This window comes from Palaemon carinicauda, chromosome 27 (assembly GCF_036898095.1).
Source record: "Palaemon carinicauda isolate YSFRI2023 chromosome 27, ASM3689809v2, whole genome shotgun sequence".
Taxonomy (NCBI): domain Eukaryota; kingdom Metazoa; phylum Arthropoda; class Malacostraca; order Decapoda; family Palaemonidae; genus Palaemon; species Palaemon carinicauda.
In genome coordinates, this window is record NC_090751.1 from 86464909 (window position 1) to 86479493 (window position 14585).

The following is a 14585-nucleotide window of genomic DNA, read 5'->3' on the forward strand; positions in this document are numbered from 1 at the left end:
GTCACGGCACCACGTCACTACTTTCTTGGGACACAGCCTAGGTTTTCCTGCACCCGAGCAGAGGTTTACGGCCCCATAAACCTTCTGTTTGACTTCTATTGAAAGAGCTTTGGTACCCTCCCTCACCTTTCCTTCATAGATGATGGTCTCCTGTTCCCTTCTCTGGTTGTGGTAATTCAGTACCCCGTCTAGAAAAGATGGCACCTCTCAAGGCTGTAATTAGTCAACGACCACAAGTAGGTAGTGGAGGTGCTAGTAGCATGTGCCCATGGATAAGGGGCCGGGGCCAGGGCCATATCCCTCTTTGATCATTAAAACGAAGAATAGAAGCTACTATGTACTTCGGTGTCTGCCAAGATCATTGGTATGGATCCTTCCATGCTGTTGTCAGCTGTCCTTGCCCATCATCAGCTTCCAGTTTTGTTGCTTGCTCTGTCCTTGGGTCCCAAAGAGATCTTATTCGTGGGGGTTAGGTGAATCTCTATAACAGCCTGCAACACCCTCTATCCCAGCTGGGTATGAGGGTACTAAGGATTCGTCTGCCCTAAGGTACCGGTCCTTAGGCCAGTACCGACAGAGATTGATCGGCACATTGGTGCCACTTAAGTGTCAAAGCCATCCTTGGAGCTTCCCTGGTCAGATCTGGCTAGGTTGGCCCAGGATTGAGTTGATGATCAGATCTATGGATCTAAGAACTCTGTCACTTCCAATCAGTCAAAAAGATATTTCCCTCCATACTCTCAAGGCAGAGAAATTTCTATGCACCAGTGCTTGGTACGTCATCACCTTTTTACGTTAACCCATCAATTAACCTTATAACTCTCCTTAGACAGACTCAAGTCAGAAGGCACGTCCTTCTTGACCACTAAGTCTGTGGCCCTGAAATTGTCTGTGGCCATAAAATCATCTGCCATGGCCTTCCTCCAAGCTGTCTCATTGCTCGTCCAGTGGTTAGGTGCATTGACATATTTTTTAAAGTCAATTGGGTTATCAACCCCGGATTCTTTGGATAAGTACAAGAGTCTCTTGTTGCTTGGTGGGAAGGCAGTAACCTTCATGGCACAATAATCAACAAACCAGTGGGCCAACTGGGTTTTGTAGAGGAAGGATGCTTTAATGCACTGATTCTCAAAATATGCTGCATGTCTCTCCTTCTGAGGAGTCACATGCAGGCTGCGGTGGAGAAGTGGAAAACTACTTTGCAGGACTCCCTGATCCAGTGTGCGTTTGCTTCAAGGGCCCTGCCCCTTTTAAGGAATCTGTGATCCCCAGATTCATACATGCCTGCAGGATTAGGTGCAAGGAAGGCCTCTTAGACTCTGACCCGGACTGCTGGCAACACCTTCCACCTGAAAGGAGCCTGTGCATGCATAACTCTTTTGAACCACCCAACCTGCGTGTTGAGATTAGGGAAATTCATGTCTTACCATCAGGCAAGCTAGCAGAATCACAGGGCTAAGTCTTGGGTGGTGAGTGTCCTTCGAGATGGTTACTTAGTACCTTTTCTGAACTGTTGTGGCCCCCTATTTCACGTACTGATAGTATTCTAATTGGTTCCTACGTCATCACAGAAAGCTCTGGCCTTACAGTCGAAGGTGGAGGGAATATTGGATAAGAATGTGCTCTAAGTTGTTAAAGACAAGTTTCTGGTTGAGAAGTAAACTGGAGTTATTAGCCCAGTCATCTAACTCTCTCCACTGAACAAGTTTGTGTGTCAAATGAAGGTCAGGATGGAAACAGTACATTCTGTGCTGAGTTCCATGAAAAAAAGAAGACTTGGTGCTTTCAATAGATCTGAAGGATACCTATTTCCAACTATCCATTCATCAATCCTCTTGGAGGTACCTCCTCTTCTCCCTCTACAGTACTGTGTACCAGTTCAAGACTCTGTGCTTTAGACTGTATACTTCTCCCCAGGTGTTCACCTTGGTACCAGCTTGGGCCCATTTGTAAGAGATATGTTTATTGATGCATCTCGACGATTGGCTGATCCTTGCCTCCTCTGTGGGGCATTTGCTTCAGGATCAAGATTGGCTTCTCACATTTTGTCGCAATCTTGGCATTATGGTAAACTGGGAGTAGTCAAATCTCATACCCAAGAAGAGGTTGAAATACTTGAGTACTTGAACATGCTGGTAGACATGACAGTAGCAAGAATTTTTTCATCAGACAATTTCATTAGCATGCCCAAGGAGGTAGGGCGACCTTTCCTGTCCAAGACATCACTCCCAGCTCAGTGCTGGTAGAGTTTTCTTTGTCATATTTCCTTGGTGGAGAAGCTTGTTTCTTTTTAGTGGTGTTTGAAGGATCACTGGTTGCCTCATTTGAACAAGGAAGACCTTGCCATGGGAGCCCCACTCGACTCTCTGTCTCCAGACATGCAGCTGTTCTGAGATGCATTGATGGAGGGGTGGGGCTCACACATGAGCAATCTCTGTCATCTCAGGAATATGGTCAGAAGAAGAGAAGCATCGGCATATTATGTCTTATAAAAGCAAGTAGCGGATTTAGTGCTGCAAGCATTCCAAGAACATTTGAGGTGGTACTCGGTATTGTTGATGAGTGACAACACCACCATAGTAGCTTACTTCAACAAGTAAGGGGGCAAACTGGATACCGTTCCATGCCTTAGAGTAGTTAGCCAAGTATATTCTGAGCATGAGGAATGTACTAAAAGTCATAATCAGTCGCCAGGACCAGGTTGTATGGTCAGAGTAGGATTCTCCAGGGATTGACTTGTTCGCCATGCAGTTAAACAGAAAATTCCCCGTGTTTTGTTCCCCCATTCCAGACCCATGGCCTGTGTTTGAAGACACCTTCCAACACCCATGAGATCACCTAGATGCACGCCTTTCCTCTGTTCAGCCTTATCTGCCTGCTAATCAAATGAGTGTTGAATACTCCAAGATTCAGGATGACCCTGGTAGCTCCCAGATGGTCACATGCCATGTAGGGTCCCAATTAGTCAGCCCTTCTAGTCAAGATCTTGCGAGAACTACTCCAATAGTCCACACTCCTTTATCAGCTGCACCTTTAGAGGTACTACCAATCAGGGAAATTGCTGGAACTTCAAGGTTAGAGATTTTTGGGTACCTGTGGCTGCCCTATGGAGCTGTCTCCCAGCCATATCTTCAGAGGTGTTACCAATCCATGAAGGATTGGAATTTCACGGTTGTAGACTGTCTAGCCAAAAGTTTTTTATGAAGCACTACACAGGTGTCTGCATAACTGTGACAGTTCTCAGCAAGAGATTACCAAGGAAAGTGGGCTAACTTCTGAGATTGGGGTCATAGAATGAATACTTCTTCGATCAGGGCATCTCTAGCATAGCTCGCGGATCTCCTCATCTTCCTTCACTGAGAGAAGTGCTTCTCTGTTGGGGCTGTCAATTGTTGACACTCAGCCTTGAGAATGGTCTTTCAACTGAAAGATATAGACCTCTCCTCCTCATGGGAGTTCTCTATGCTCATGAGGAGTTTCAAGCAGTCTTAACCACCTTGGGACCTCAGGTCCCCTGAGTGGGATGTAAACCTTGTTCTCAAGACTATTACACATGCCCTGTTCAAATCTTTGACAAGGTCATAACTCTCAAGATTGTCTTTTTGGTAGTTTTAGTATCGGCAAAGAGAGTAGGTGGGTTACATGGTTTGTTATATAGTCTCACGCTAATAGGTCTCCTTTAGTTTTGTGCCAGAGTTTATGGCAAAACCCAGAACTCTTTGGTTCATGACCAAAACCCAGAACCCTTTGGTTCATGACCAAAACCCAGAACCCTTTAGTTCATGACCAAAGCCCAGAACCGTCTGTTTCACGACCTCATGTTTAATACCTACTCCATCCCCTCTCTACACAAAGTGTCAGTTGGCAATTGTGTAAAGATTCTTGTATGGCCGGTTAGGGTTCTGTGGTGCTATCCGAAAAGGATCTGACATATCAAGCCTGAGTACTGTATCAGTGACTTTACCTTAGCACTGGCAGTTTCTGAGGCGAGGAACACAACACTTTTCTGGCTTTTTGAGACTATCTATAAAGCATATTCCTCAACAGCTGAGACGATCAAGGTATTAGCGAGGAAAAAGGCTTGAAATTGAAAGTTATAAGGCCACTCATAAATGTCAGAGGCAAGGGACAGAGACATTGCCCTAACAAGCAGGACAATGCCCTAGAGACTGACCATATATATATGATCAACACCCAAGCCCCCCTCTCCACCCAAGCTAGAATCAGATAGGGCCAGGGAATGGTTGCTGATGACTCAGCAGATAGACCTATAGGCTCCCCCAAACCCCCCATCCTTAGCTCACAAGAATGGTGAGGTTGCAGTGACCAAAGGAACTAATGAGTTTGAGCAGGACTCGAACCCCAGTCTGGTGATTACCAGGCAAGGACGTTACAACAGGCCACCACCCTAGTCTTTAAGAGGAATCTCACAGTTGGCTAGGTGCTGAAAGATGGGGTGTGGAAATGCCATATGATCTTCACAGCCTTTTACCTGCAGGAGTATACACACAAGTCCCATGACACTTTAATTCTTGGCCCTGTTGTGGGTGCTCAAGTAGCTGTTTTACCAGCTCAGCTCCCACAAGGGGCAGGAAGCTTCTTGTCTATGGTAATGTGCAGATGTAAGTCTGGAATGATAGGTAGAATGACTGGCTCTTCTTCATTTTTTCTTTTCCTTCTCTTGGGGATGAAGTGGTCTAAGTGTGACTTGATGCTTGTAAGCTACACTTCTGAGATCCATTGTTTAGAATCTAAAAAAATATCTTCCCCATCTATCATAGACAAGGGGAAGGATGGTGGAATATATTAACCATTGCCCTTCATACACCAGGTACAGTATATAATTCTGGACTGCTATCTCCATCAGGAGAAGAGATCCCTCCTTTGATCTTGTACAGGTCAGGCCTTATCAGCCTAGTCATCTATATGATAGACAAATAGGAGATTGCTACTCTATCTCCCTTGCTCCAGTACGTGACCAGGCAGAATGACATTTCCAGTGGAGAAAACCAGTTTTGTTTTTGAGGGACCTCTGACCCACCAATCAATAAGTCTCTGTTTCAAAGGATAAAAGGTTTGTATATGTGTAAGAACAAATAATAAATTTCAAAAGTAATTTGTATTTTTCCTAGCTATATAAGCCAGAGTTCTTTAAAGTTAAACTTTCCACCTCAACCATTCCTCTCAGTCCTGAGCCGAAAGTCAAAATTGAAGAGGTGCTGACAGGCAGGGGAGTGGGGCTACTCACCCAAACTCAAATTACCTTTTTAAAGAACTTGACAGTCAATTCAGCTCTGCTGAAAATATTCCCATATTTTGAAGGACTCAGTTTTGTATAGATAGGAAAAATACAAATTCTATTTAAAAAAAATTTATAGTTTAGCTAGTCAATATTATTCAGAACAGCTTTTTGTTTTACTGATGGTTACTCATATAACAAATTGCTCATATTTTACATTTGATGTTGCATGTAAGGTCCAATATTTTTTGCAATTTTTTATCCTCAAAATTGGTTTTAACATAGATGTCTCATTGATTAAGATATCTTCTGTAATAGTCTTGATTAATTACTTTACAGTTAGAAGATGTTGCCTGGGATTTACATCTTAAATCAGCATCTTCAACCTTAGCACGGCAGGCACAACCCATTGGTCATTTACAGTTAACTCTTGGGTAGGTGTGTTTATATTAGCTTCGTTGGAGTACTATAAACTTGTAAAAAGGAATGTCATGATAAATGTCTCACTCATTACTGTGTACCCTATTACTAATAATTAGCCTTTTCATGTGCCACAAATAGCTCCAGACACTAGTCCATCTTCAAAAGAAAGTAAAAGAATGTCAGTCTTTTGGAACAAAAAAATTTTTTTGCTTTTCTGTTTTTTCCGACACAAATACAAACTGTTCGCTCTTTACATGGAGATTGATCAGTGCAAGCTGAACACTAGCTCGCACTAATCAATCTCTTAGTAAAGAGCTCAGGTTTGTATAGTTAGGAAAAATACAAACTATATCAACATTTGCCATATTTCCAAGGTTTCATATTTATGATATGCATTCATTTGCTGCGTTATTTCATGTTTTCTGAAAAATTTACTGGATACTGTATTCTTAATGTTACCTGTTCTAGCTATTGCAAAAAAGTACAGTAACACAAAACAGCTTTCACGTCTAACGTGGTTGCTGGCATCCCCATATTGGTCTACTTAATTTGCTCAGCTCCTCTTAGTCAACTCGTGTGCTTGGACACTTTTGAATTTGTTCCTTGATTTATCTTGTATGGTTGGTAGGTTTCTTAGTTCTTTGGCTAAGCACTAGAATGTCTTCCAGGTCTTTGTAGTTTAGAATTGTTGATATATGTTCATCTACACAATTACCTAATTGGAATACATACACCACATGTGCTGCTTACCACAGTAAGCTTTGTTTAATGGCTGATTAATGTTTTCATTGTAGAGGCCTGATTGAAGTACAGTATGTATATCCTCTTATATTGTGCATAGTATGGAGTATAATGAAGCAAGATATATTAGCTAGAAGGCTAAAGAGACAGGCAGTAGTATTATTTTTAATGCTTTTTTAGATGCTTATGAGTCAAATAGTAGTTTTACTACTGGTATTTTTGTGCTTTTTGTTCCTGCATTAGATGCAGATGCTAAGTTTAAAGGTGAGTTAACTATAGTACTTTTTATCCCTCAGTTTTGTCACAAGTGGTTACTACTCCAATCTGTTTATAAAGTTGTATGGCTTATAGAAGTTTTATTTACCGTTGGACAAAATTGCTATTAGACTTACTTTGTCTAAATCTGCTCCCCTATTTTTGCTTTCTTCCCTCAAGATTTGCTGGCTAGAAATTTATGAAACTAGTGAAGTTTTTCCTATTATTTTTTCTACTGAAGAGGAAAGATATTTAACTCAGTTGATTGAAAGTTACAAAAGGAATCAGGTTACTGGAACTAAGATCTGGGCGAATAAAGAGATTTTTCATCTTGGTGATAGTTTGCATAAAATATTGGATGATAGTTTACATAGAATATTAGAGGTATCTTCTCTTGCATACTCTTCATTGGGAGTAATATATAAGTTTTTATTGGATGTTTTAACTTATACTGTATCCTTCTATTACTGTATTTATACTCTACTATGTTTGACAGTTCATTTGGGCTGATTAATACCTATTCTAATATCTGAGCTAATCTAATAGCAGTTCATCATTACCGATAATGACATTTAAAGTTCTTCAGTAGAAATTTAATATAATCTGAGTAGTTCCCAGTCGTGGTGCGAGTATTCCCATTATCTGTGTACATTAATATAGCTTACCAAGGTAATCTTCTACTTGTATATCTTGCCACGTGTCGAACACATCAAATTAGGATTTAGGGGTACAGGGACCTCTTATCTGGAGTGTCACTGCTGACTTTTGGAGATGATATGATTTGCTTAACCTTGCTCTAGGGCAATGACCCAAATGTTGAAACTCATTCCCCAAATCATACTGTCCGTAGCAAGGATTTTCGGGCTATTAGATAGAAATTTGCATTTCTTCAAGGTTGCATTGGCTTGATCTTTGTATATAGTGCTGCCAGCTTTTTGATTGCCTTCTTTTAGTTTTCCGTAGAAAATGTATTATTATTTTTATCATTTCTTTGAGGTCATGAAGCTAACTGGCACTTTGGAAATAGCTTATTTTCAAAGGTGTGAGTCATAGAATTATATTTTAGTTTAAAAATCTTGTTTCTTTTTGCATTGGCTTTGGCCAAGCAAATCAATGAACTCCAAGCTCTATCTAGGGATGAAATTTGCCATGAATAAAGTAATTATATATTTTTACCTAGTTTTAAAGTTAAGAGACTTATTTCCAGACCAAGAATCTTTCTTGTTATAGGTAGTAAATAGAAATTCAGAGTAGATTTCTATATTCTATTAGAGCTAAAAAGATTATTTATTGGAAGAGAATGGATTGAATAAAGAGTAATGAGCTTGATTTGTTTTGTGCTTTTTCTTTTCTTAATCATCTATTTGTCTTTTCCAAATACTGTAAAGATTTTGTTATTAAAGTACAGGCAGATTTATATGTATACACACATAATTATTAACAAAAGCTCTAGCTGTGGTTTAATGAGAGTCTCCAAATTTGTTGGTGATAATTGCATAACTTATGTCATTCCTTCTATCCTAATGCATATTGTGTTAGGAGCAATTCATAGCTTTAGTTATTCCTCATATCATGTTATTTTGATGAGTTGAAGAGGCAATGTTTACTTCTATTTAATCCCATGGTAAATGCTAAATTAGATTGATATTAGAATGAGGTGAAATTTATTAAAATATAAAGATTTAAAATATTCAAGTTCATGATTATTCTAATACAGTACCTTACCACCTCATAAGAGGTTTAGTAGTGAGCTATATGACTCACGGGTACAATTAATCTAAATACAACGAATGCAGTTATATTTTTTAAATCTTATTATATTGTTACTTAATGGGGAGTCACATTATCACCCCCTCATCCACAATTATAATACTGTAATACACTGGGGAGTTATTACAGCTCTTAATTGACTTTGATAGAAGAAGTTAGGAAAATTAAGTTACTCTTGTGGACCACCATGCAGCATTTCTACCCAGTAGTATATGCATGATACTGCACTGGTTTGTCTCTCATTTGGAAGGGATATGAGTGTTTAGAGAGATAAATTTTAGTTTATATTTTAAGATCGAAAGGCTTGTGCTTCGTGATACTAAGTGTAATTTTACAATGCTGATTTATTCATTTTGATGTAAGTAGCAGCCGTTTACCAAATGATAGGCTACTTATTATCTTAACCATTTGAGTTCTAACCCCTCACCAAATTAGTTGGCACTTGAGTCCCCAGCTCCTTTTTTGGACGTTTTACTGAACTCTTCCTAGCACCAAAACTTTACCAGATAGGACTTTACATTTTTTTTATGGTATAGGTGATCAAATTTTCTTTTTCCTGATATATAATGTTACATATTTCATAAAATTTTCCTATACCTCAATTAAAAAAAAAAAACTGGCTACACATCATTTGGTGCCAAAGGGAGTACAGTATTATAGTTTTCACCTGATGTACATTGCATCTTATGGTGCTCAAAAGATTAACAGGTAAAATGTTAATTTGGTTTTTGTTAACTTTAATTCAATTTTTAGCTCTGGGATGTGACAATGATTTGAATAAACAGTTAGTTTATTTGTGTTTATATTAGGTTTTTGTGTTGAGTATATTTTCCCGAGCTTTCTTTAAGCAGTCAAGTTACTGGTAGTTTGTTAATTCTTGTGTCTTGTACATATCATAGCACAGTACTTGAGTTTCTTTGTGGTATTTTTAAATGCCAACATTTTGTTTTGATTTCCATTCAAAGGCCAGAATTATATGCAAAGCCTTGCATAAGATATACATTTTCTTTTTCTTATCCTATCCATGCATCTCTACAAAATCTCTGACACTTCACTGATAGAAGAAAATAAGGTTATCACTGGTATCAGGCAGAAGATGGAGAGACTAGGAAATAGCAAGTATTACATAGGACTGATTGCCTTCTATAGCTTTTTAATTGCCCAATCTGAGACTCAGGAGGTTCTATTAAATCCAGACTGTTCTTCACAGACACATCATCTATCTTCTGCTACGGAGGCAGTCACAAAGCAGGCTTCAGCTTGATCTTCAGTCATCTTCATGCCAGTGGAAATAAACAAGTGATTTTGACATAGGAAAAATCTATGTTTGGGGGAGATAGCCATGTTGTCCTGATGGAAGTTCCTCTAGGTAGCTTTCTACTTTGGATATTTCTGCGAGTGATATACCAGAGAATTTTACCTGTAGAGGTATCACGGCGTTACTGTCGTGGAGCAAATATCCTAAAAGCTTGTCGTGTATGTAACAAGAACCTGTTTAATTACAACCACGGCTAACCTTCCTTGAATAGAGTTAATCTTGTCTAGAAGGATATGGCATAGGATTGGTAAAGTGGGAGAGCCGTTACAACTCCGATACCAGTGTGTTAATGTAAATACGTACGCTGGTATCCATTCCTTTTTGCAGCGCCATTTTTATATAGTGCTTCTGGGAGTATTTGCTTTGTTTTTCACAAAGTTTTTGTGGTTTTTGATCATGGATGCTTCTAATTCTGCTTCTCCACTTATGTTGAGTACTATGTGGTTCGTTTTGGTTGAGAATTCCGTTTCTCTCTCTTTTATTTTTTGCGATGTGCACGTTTTTTTATTTGCTTCCGTAACGTGGCCGAAGCCGGGAGCTCATGATTTCAAATTCCTTGTTTTATATGAATTTCTAAGCTAGCCTGTTTTAAGTGTTTTGTATATATATATATATATATATATATATATATATATATATATATATATATATATATATATATATATATATATATATATATATATATTATGTATATATGTGTATATATATATATATATACATATATATATATATATATATATATATATATATATATATATATATATATATATATATATATATATACATACATATATATATATATATATATATATATATATATATATATATATATATATATATATATATATACATATATATATATATATATATATATATATATATATATATATATATATATATATATATATATATATATATGTATATGTATGTATATATATATATATATATATATATATATATATATATATACATATATATATATATATATATATATATATATATATACATATATATATATATATATATATATATATATATATATATATATATATATATATATATATATATATATATATATATGTATATATATATATATATATATCTTAACACATTTTTCATTATTCTAGGTGAGGCATTTGCTTTGTTGCATTCTTGTCTTCCTTAGTCTAAGCCCTAGGCTAGCTTTTCCTTCCCCCTACCCTTCTTGCCACGTAACCATATGGTTCTTGTGGTGGATGGCACTCCTCCCTTGCTATCGATGCGTCATATCTTGGAACTGCCGCCTTGAAGGACGACATGGCTCGAACCCAAAAAAAAGATGGAGCACTGCAGTGGCTCCGTGAGTTCTTTGCTTTGTCTAATTGACAGGAATGGGTTTTGAGAGCCAGGTCATTGAAGGATATCTTCAAATCTAGAAGGAGTGTGTGGTTGGTCAGCCAAGCACCAATGGTTTTAACTAAGATGATTATCTATCTTCTCGCTAATATAGTTATGAAGAAACAAGTGACAGTAATGAAGGATCTCTATGACATCCTGTCTTTCATTCCATTTTCTGACAAAAGTTTAGTCAGTGAGTCCCTGGACATGACTTCAATAATGACCAGGGCAGCAATCTTCATCTTTGTAAGTGTAGCATCTTTTTCAAAGGAAGATACCTCCTACAGGTGGAGTCAACATCCAAGGTGTTTTAACACTAAAAATCCAGACAGTAGAGGATGCCAATTAAAGTCTCATCCTGCCATCCACAACAAGGTGGTTTGTGAAGACCAAGAATGGTGCTATCCATAAGTGATAGAGTTTTATGAATTAAATTTAAAAGAATACATAACTGTTTAAGAAGTTTCCATGCTTCACATACCTTTCACTCTTGTTAAATTTGTCAGATTACAAGATATTGGTTCATTGTAGGGAGTGGAATACTGGTGTAGAATTTTTATAGAATAGGTTACCCAGACACAGTAATCAGCACTGATATGCTGTGAGTTCTTATGATAATTTTGAATGGCCTAATTTTCCATAAGGCTTTCTAAATCTTATGAGTTTATTGTTTTAGGAAATGGTATTTAGTGATGAATTCATAAATTTTAGGTGATGCACAATCTTATATGAAAGAGTTTATCCACCATTAAATATCTAGTCCATTCTTTATTTCTTTACAGAAATGGAACCTCTAAAGGCAGTTCCACATCAGAGAAAGTTCTGATGCAATTCAATCATGAACAATTATATGCCTTTTATGACCAACTAGAACAAATCCAGTCTCATCTTGATTCACTTCGTTAGAATGAGACAAGAATTTGGGTATTTTAGAAAAAGATGTTTATGATGGATTGTTCCTGTAATTTGCATTTTGTGACTTCTGTAGTGAATAGAAAATTTCATGATTAAGTAGTCAGGACTTTATAAAGTATATTTTGTTGTTTATAATAATTTTATTGCAAATGCATTTAATATATTTCACTTGAGTTTTATTATCATTTACTCTAGTTTTTTAAGTACTGTATGTTATTGGTACTATATATAGAAAAAATCTCAATATTCTAAGGAAAGGTATTCTTATTGTTTAATAAACATTATATTAAGACTAACAAGATTATTTATGGAAAGGAACTATCATTGGTTAAGAGTTCAGATATTTCATGGTGCTTTCAGTCAAATATTTTTGTCTTGCATTGTTGTTAAAATTGTACATATTTTTGTACAAAATTGCAAACTATTATGATGATATAATTCCTTCCCTGTCCAATTAATTTGTACTAGTATAAATAATGCAAGTCATTTTTATTTTGTTACACCTTGAAAGGAGTAAAATACAAACTGCAACACAATTTATATTGTTGTCTAAAGAAAAACAGTAGTATGTTATACATATAGCAAAATTTATTTTCTCATTTATAAAAAACCTAGTAATCATTTATAAGAAAGGATGTTCATTTTTAATTCTTTTAACCCTTTTACCCCCAGGCTATTTGGAAATGTCCAACCCTTAACCCCCAAGGGTTATTTTTTTTCAAGCACATTTTGCAGTATATTTTTTTTAAATTACTCCAACAGCCTTAATTTGTGTCATAGAGAAGTCAGATTGGTGTCATTCTCTTGGAAAATGCCTGAAGTTTCTCAAAAAATTATCAAAAATATGCAAAAAAAAAATTTAAATAGCAGTTTTTTTCAAGTACGTACCGGTCCATCCATGGGGGTAATGGGATGAGTTTTGTGAAACGTACAAGTACGTCGTTTTGGGGGTAGAAGGGTTAAGCTTACAAATATGGAATGAATTTATCTTATATTAAATGGCAGTGTGATCAGGAGCATGACATCATGCCCCAGCATAGACTAGCTGGAGAGTTAGTATTAGATTATTCCCTTTACAATTTATACAGTACGCATTGTTATTGTTGTGGTGATAAATCTTATCCTGTATCCATAGCAAGACTTTAGAAAGCGTGAAACTTCACAAATTTGGTACGCTAGGTTTCACATCAGTAAACTGAAAAGGTTGTTAATGATTCTTTAAATGTAAGCAGTTTTATAATTGTCACTTGAGAGTAGTCCAATGTTACATTGCTAAGTGATACTGTTTTGTAGTTGTTGAATGCAGCAGAGCACCTAAGCAACAAGAATTCTATTCAGACATTACTATATATTGTATCTCAGCTGCTGCACAGGATCCTGTCATACATTAATGAAAAATCAGTTTTATTGGAAAAACAATGTTGTATTGAGGTATATGCAATAATTCCTCCAAATATATTTCCATCAGTATCCCACTTATTAATAAGAATTCATTAGAAATGATTATTTGAAAATGTTTTTTTTTACATTTTCATGAAATAATTTTAGAATTGAAATGTCTGGAAATAATAGATATATGTTTAAATGGTAATTTCCCATAAGTCATCTGTTTGTAAATATTTCTTTGAAATTCAGAATTTATGGAATAAATTTATACAGTATCATATAATTTCTAGGATGCAAAAGACTTGATTAATTTCTCCTTTCCATATAGATTATAATTTCCATATAAAATGAATTATGAATTTTGCTGATTGCCCTGTTAGGAATATCACTACTGTATTATTAAAGCTTAGATTTCCATTACATTCTGTACCCTAGCATATCTTTCCCACAAATCTGATTTTCCCTAAGTGAATTCTTCATAGATTGGAATTAAGTGTATTTGTCATCTGGTAATTAGTAATAAGATATGAGTCATGTTAATAGTTACTCTGTAACTGTTAAAGCTCTTTGTCATATGGGTTGGTGAATTTTCTAACTTGTCTTGTAGAGGCTATTTTCCCGTATTCTTATTTTGATTTATACACCAAAAATACAAGGAACTACATCCTTAACAAATATCTAAACCTTTCAAAGAAATATATAGATGCCATAATTTAGATACTAGAACTAAGAAACTCATTTCTATGAGCTAATGTTCACTCATTTTATCTTGAAGCATTTAATGTTAGATGAACTTATGGTGGTATTCTTGTGTATGTGTTCTGATGTTGGAGAATTATTTTGAGTCCACACCAATTAAGGTCTAGTCAGACTACAATTCCCAAGCCAGACACTCTGTGAATTAAAGATAAACTCACACACTGCTGCATTGTTGTCAAAGGACATCTCTGGTACTTTAAGTTCAGGGTTAATTGCCAGCTGAAATCATTAAAAATTAACATTAGAATTACTGTATGTTTAAAAAAAAAATCTGCCTACACCATAAGCTTTTGTTTATGTCTCAGAAAGCTGCCTACAATGTTTACCAAATATTTTATACCTAAAACAAGCAAAGTGGTGATTGATAATGAGTAAGACCTTAGCAACCTTTGAACCCTTTAA

At 36.3% G+C, this 14585-nt stretch overlaps 1 protein-coding gene across 2 annotated transcripts in view; it reads left to right on the forward strand.

The window, feature by feature from the left end:
• Vlet (Valette) overlaps positions 1–12206 on the forward strand; it is a 43366-nt gene extending 31160 nt beyond the window's left edge. The window contains exons 5-7 of one of the 2 annotated variants that reach the window (XM_068351217.1): positions 5579–5673; positions 11906–12061; positions 12094–12206. In XM_068351217.1, coding sequence (XP_068207318.1) covers positions 5579–5673; positions 11906–12029 — 219 coding nt within the window. In that variant the 3' untranslated portion in view covers positions 12030–12061; positions 12094–12206. Of the gene's footprint in view, positions 1–5578; positions 5674–11905 lie in introns of both variants that reach the window. The other variant, XM_068351216.1, reaches the window with a different exon arrangement.
• Positions 12207–14585: the final 2379 nt, after the last annotated feature.